Source organism: Antrostomus carolinensis, unplaced genomic scaffold (genome assembly GCF_000700745.2).
Source record: "Antrostomus carolinensis isolate BGI_N321 unplaced genomic scaffold, ASM70074v2 scaffold1049, whole genome shotgun sequence".
NCBI lineage: Eukaryota > Metazoa > Chordata > Aves > Caprimulgiformes > Caprimulgidae > Antrostomus > Antrostomus carolinensis.
In genome coordinates, this window is record NW_010339008.1 from 41,704 (window position 1) to 46,049 (window position 4,346).

The 4,346-nt window shown below is 46.8% G+C and overlaps 1 protein-coding gene across 1 annotated transcript in view; it reads right to left on the reverse strand.

Annotated features, from left to right (window-relative positions):
* LAMB1 (laminin subunit beta 1) overlaps nucleotides 1-4,346 on the reverse strand; it is a 41,186-nt gene that overhangs the window by 24,515 nt on the left and 12,325 nt on the right. The window contains exons 11-12 of the mRNA XM_029086922.1: nucleotides 2,945-3,080; nucleotides 703-861 (exon numbers count right to left, since the gene is read on the reverse strand). Of these exons, the coding sequence (XP_028942755.1) occupies nucleotides 703-861; nucleotides 2,945-3,080 (295 nt within the window). The remainder of the gene's footprint in view (nucleotides 1-702; nucleotides 862-2,944; nucleotides 3,081-4,346) is intronic.

Below are 4,346 nucleotides of genomic sequence, written 5' to 3' on the forward strand. Positions count from 1 at the left end.
GGAAGGGGGTGCAGCTCCAGAATCAATGGGGCATCTGCTGGCTGCAGGTCTGGGCTGGGACAGGGCAAAGCAAGTGCCCCCGGGCACCTTCCAGCCTCCCTCCATCGCAAAAAAACATGACTAGGTGCAGGCGGGCAGCAGCCCCATCTGCAGCACAGCATCAGCAGCAGCTTTGACAACCTTCTCTCGCTCCACCTCTGCTTACCAGACCTGAGCATTTCACTGCAGTTGATCAATGCCCAGCTCTAAGGAAGGAGCTGGGGGGCTTTTTCTGTTTCCCTCCACCCTGTGAATTATCCACAGTCAAAACTGACTGCTTGCAAACTCTTGGCTGCAGACATTCACTATCCAAGACGGGCAATTTGTCTGCTAAGGCATGTAGCATTGTTTCCACCCATTAGAAGCCCATCTGGCTGATGCCAAATTTATATTCTAACCTGTCATGATGGGACTTGTCATTTTTTAATTTGCTCATTAAACAGGTGCTGAAACAACACAATAATAAATGAAACTGTAAAGCAAATAATACTAGTGATAGTCCAAACCTTCCTGGATTTTCACACATCTCAGACATTTAACTGAGCTTCCATCCTTGTCTGTCGAGTCCTGATGACTCCTGGAAGCACCAGTCTCCTGTGAGCTGTGCACCGGGACATAGAGCCCCTGTCAAGGAGGCAGCAATGCCCATACTCACAGACCTACCTGTGGCTCGTAGCGGATCAGAATATCATACTCCATGGAGTAGGGGATGTTGTCGATGTAGAACTCCAGGTATGCCCCCTCAGGGACCCTTACAAATCCTATGCCCGTCCACGATGGTGTGCGATCTGGCGTGTACTGGCGCTCTATGATGTTTACTCCCTATAGAAACAAGGAACAGAGATTTTTATACCAATACATTAAATTTGTGAGCCCCATGGGAGCATGTGAAGTGACGAGTTCTGCTGATGGATCACTTCTGGATCGCAGCATCCATTGTTTGCACCCCAGAGAACAGGATTCTCTTTTAAACCCATGTGTGTGCACACCATTGCCCTTCCGCTTAACAATATACAAAAAGCAAGAAAGACAAAACAACACTGCACAACTCTTCATCCATTTCTGTGTTATAGCGGGGAATTACATTTAAAAACTTGCTGTGAGTAACTTGCTGTAGCCACGACACCTCATTCACTGTAAGGACTTTCACATTACACTTGCAGCAGTAGGAGTTACTGCAGTGGCACAGAAAGGCTCTATTAACCGCCCAGGCTGAGTGTTAATTACTTCCTGAATATACTGGGCTGCTCCAAACCAAACCACTGTTCAGGATAACATTTGAAAAGCAGATCATGGCCATCATGAGTAGGGTGTCACTAAATAACAGAGATCCTAAGCATCAGTAGATAATTAATAGCCAAATAAATACATGGTCACTCCTTTCAGTCTGAGGTACCAAGTTTTTAATCTGCTATATTCTTTACATAAAGCAAAAAAGAGGAAAAAGGGAACAGAAAATGGAAATGTGTGGTCTTCAAACTTCCTGTTTCAAACATATCTGCATCCACAAATAGTTCTCTCCATAGAACAACATCCTGTGTATTCCTAAGGAAGCTGCTTCAGTAGAAAGGATAAAATATAAGGAAATGTCTATATATATAGATCTCACTTCAGGATGTGCCCTCATGTATTCTCACACTCTTTGAAGAGAGCTATAAGTTATTACCCTTCAGCTTTGCACAAAGGGTCAGAGCTCCCCAGAAAGGATGGCACGTGAGGCATGAGCAGGGGTGTGCAGCTGTGGGGAGCATGGGGGCTTGGCACCACCTGAAAATCCCTGCAACTCTGTGCCACTTAATTTTGTCTTGTGCTGGACCCCTACCTGGGAATTCAGAGTTTTATTCTGCCACCAGATTTGTGAGAAAGCTTTTCAATATGGGCATTTTTAAAAATGGTTTGCTCTGAAGGTTTCAAATGGCAAATGAGCAACACATCCCCTCGCTCTGCTTGGCAAGGCAGGTTTTCATGCTGGGCTCCTCCATCCCCAAGCCTTGGTGAGGCCTCAGGTATCACCTCTCCAGCCAGGCAGACACAAACACACCAAAAACCCTCTGCCAGCTCCCATACCCTCCGCTGCAGTCCAGCTTCTGCTCTGCACTGTCTTCCCTCTCCGCAGTTATCTAACAGCAAAAATCCTCTGCCTTGGCTGAAACTGCAGAGTGGTCACATTTTGCCTGAAATAAATAAATTGGGACCATGTGCCCCAACTGCAGGCAGACAAGGATCTGCTGCTTTAGAGAAATCATTATCTCATGTCTCTGACTCCTTGCTGGAAGGAAAAATAATAGATGTAATCATCTAGCTGCTGTTAATGAATTAAAAGCAAGGCTGTGCAGTGAACAGAAAGAGCCAGAGACCCTGATGTACCATGCCAGCAGGGTAAACAAGCTTGAGGCAACCTCACTTACAAAAACAGTTTTTTGCACAATCAACTATGGTTTTAGTCATTAATAAAAGAAATGCTACTCATGTACAGAAACTCTAAAAGTTGTGGCAATGTGCTTAAATGCGTGCTTTGTTCCTGCCTGGTTTCAGTGGCACCAAAGAGAAGAGCCAGTGTCGGAGTTCTACTGCTCTTGAGATAAGAGGGGAAGAAGGGGGTGCAGTGGGCTTGTATGCAGTGGCATAGAGAGAGGGATGCTGACAGGAAATAAACTGTACAGTCATGATCAAAGAAAGAGGTTTAAAAATAAAAATGACAGTTTCCCCCTCTAAATTACTACATTATTTATAGATACTAAGGCTGAAGAGCTACAGATTGACTGTTTTCTGATACAATTCAGTTTTGTGTTTTCCACATTTTAACTGCAAAACACTCAGGGTATAAATGCTTCCAACACCCACATAGTGAAACAACTTTCCCACAGCTGTCCAGACACACCAGCCCACTAAAACTGCTACTCACGGGACCCAAGTTGGCTTCCTCCGCCTCATAGATGTAATGATCAAGCGAAATGAAGTAATAGCCAGGCTCCACCTGGTTGCACTGACGTCCAAACATGTGGGGCCGGCATTCACACTGGCCAGATTCACTCGAGCAGCTGAAATGGAAGAGCAATGAATTTACAAGGCACCTTGGCTACGCCAAGACAGTGCTAGAGCTATCTCCTGCTTTGACATTTTAAGTGACAAAGGAGGAGAAGCACTTCTGGACGCAGCTGCGTCTAGACACGAGATGTTCTCGGGCTCTGCAGCTGGACCATCTGCACTGCTATAATGGCAGCACAGTCCTGGGCACAGACTTGGCTCAACTGTTGTTCTTCCAAAGAACTCCTAGACCCAGGCTGGGAGTGAGCACAGGCCAGGGATCATTTCCAGCAGGCACTTTGCGTGTGGTTTCCTCTGTTTGGATGGTGAGAGGATTTCATGCTATGGATGCAGGCAGTTCTCCAGGGCCAGACAGAAGTCCTGGGAGAGCCTCACTTGCTACCACAGATGTAGCCAAGAGGCATGTCCGTCCTGCAAGCCAAGGGCAGCCTTCAGCTCCAGGCTTGCAGGCCATGCAAGCAGTGTATCTGTTTGTACGGGCTCAGGCAAAGCAAGAACAAGCATGACCTTGCATGCCCTGGGATGTCAAGCTGCTCTCATACACTAAAAAGCACATCCCAAGAGGTCACCCACCAGCCACTATGCACAGGGGAAAAGCATACCTGGCTGCTTTAAAGTAGGACAGACACAGACAAAGATGTGAGACAGACAGAGCTATGGCTGGGGAATGCAGAAGGTCTGTCCAGGGTGACATACAGCAGCTCCACTTCCTTCATAACAAGCCATTTTCTTTTCTCAGTACAGCTCTATCCCCAAACTGCCTTTTGGTGGTTTTACTGTCCCCAAAGAGTCTGCCTCACGTTATGAAGAGCCCTTGGGCAGGAAGTATTTTTGCAGGTGCCTGGTCACACTTTTTCATGTAAAGGCTTTTTGGTGCACCAAAATACATCCCTTTCTTTAAATCTGAGTGGAATTTAGAAACAACTTCTAAAGTCAAACCCCTCTGGTTTCCACAAAAAATCTACAGGCTTCTCAGGTCGCCATTCGAAATAACTGAAATAATTTTATAAATTGCAGAGATTCACTTAAACATTCACTTTGAGATGCCAGAAGTGCCCTCGCTTCCCCAGAAGGGGAGCTGGGAAGTTTCCCCTCCGGGGACAGGATGACTCCACCGCCTGGGTTACAGCATGGGGATGAATTTTGGGTGAGGTGTGGCTGCCGCAGGTGCTGCATCCCACACCCTGAACAGGAGCCAGGAGGTAGCAATTCAGCAGCTGGGGAAAGGAGCCCCAGGGAGGGCAAAGTTCCCCTTTCCT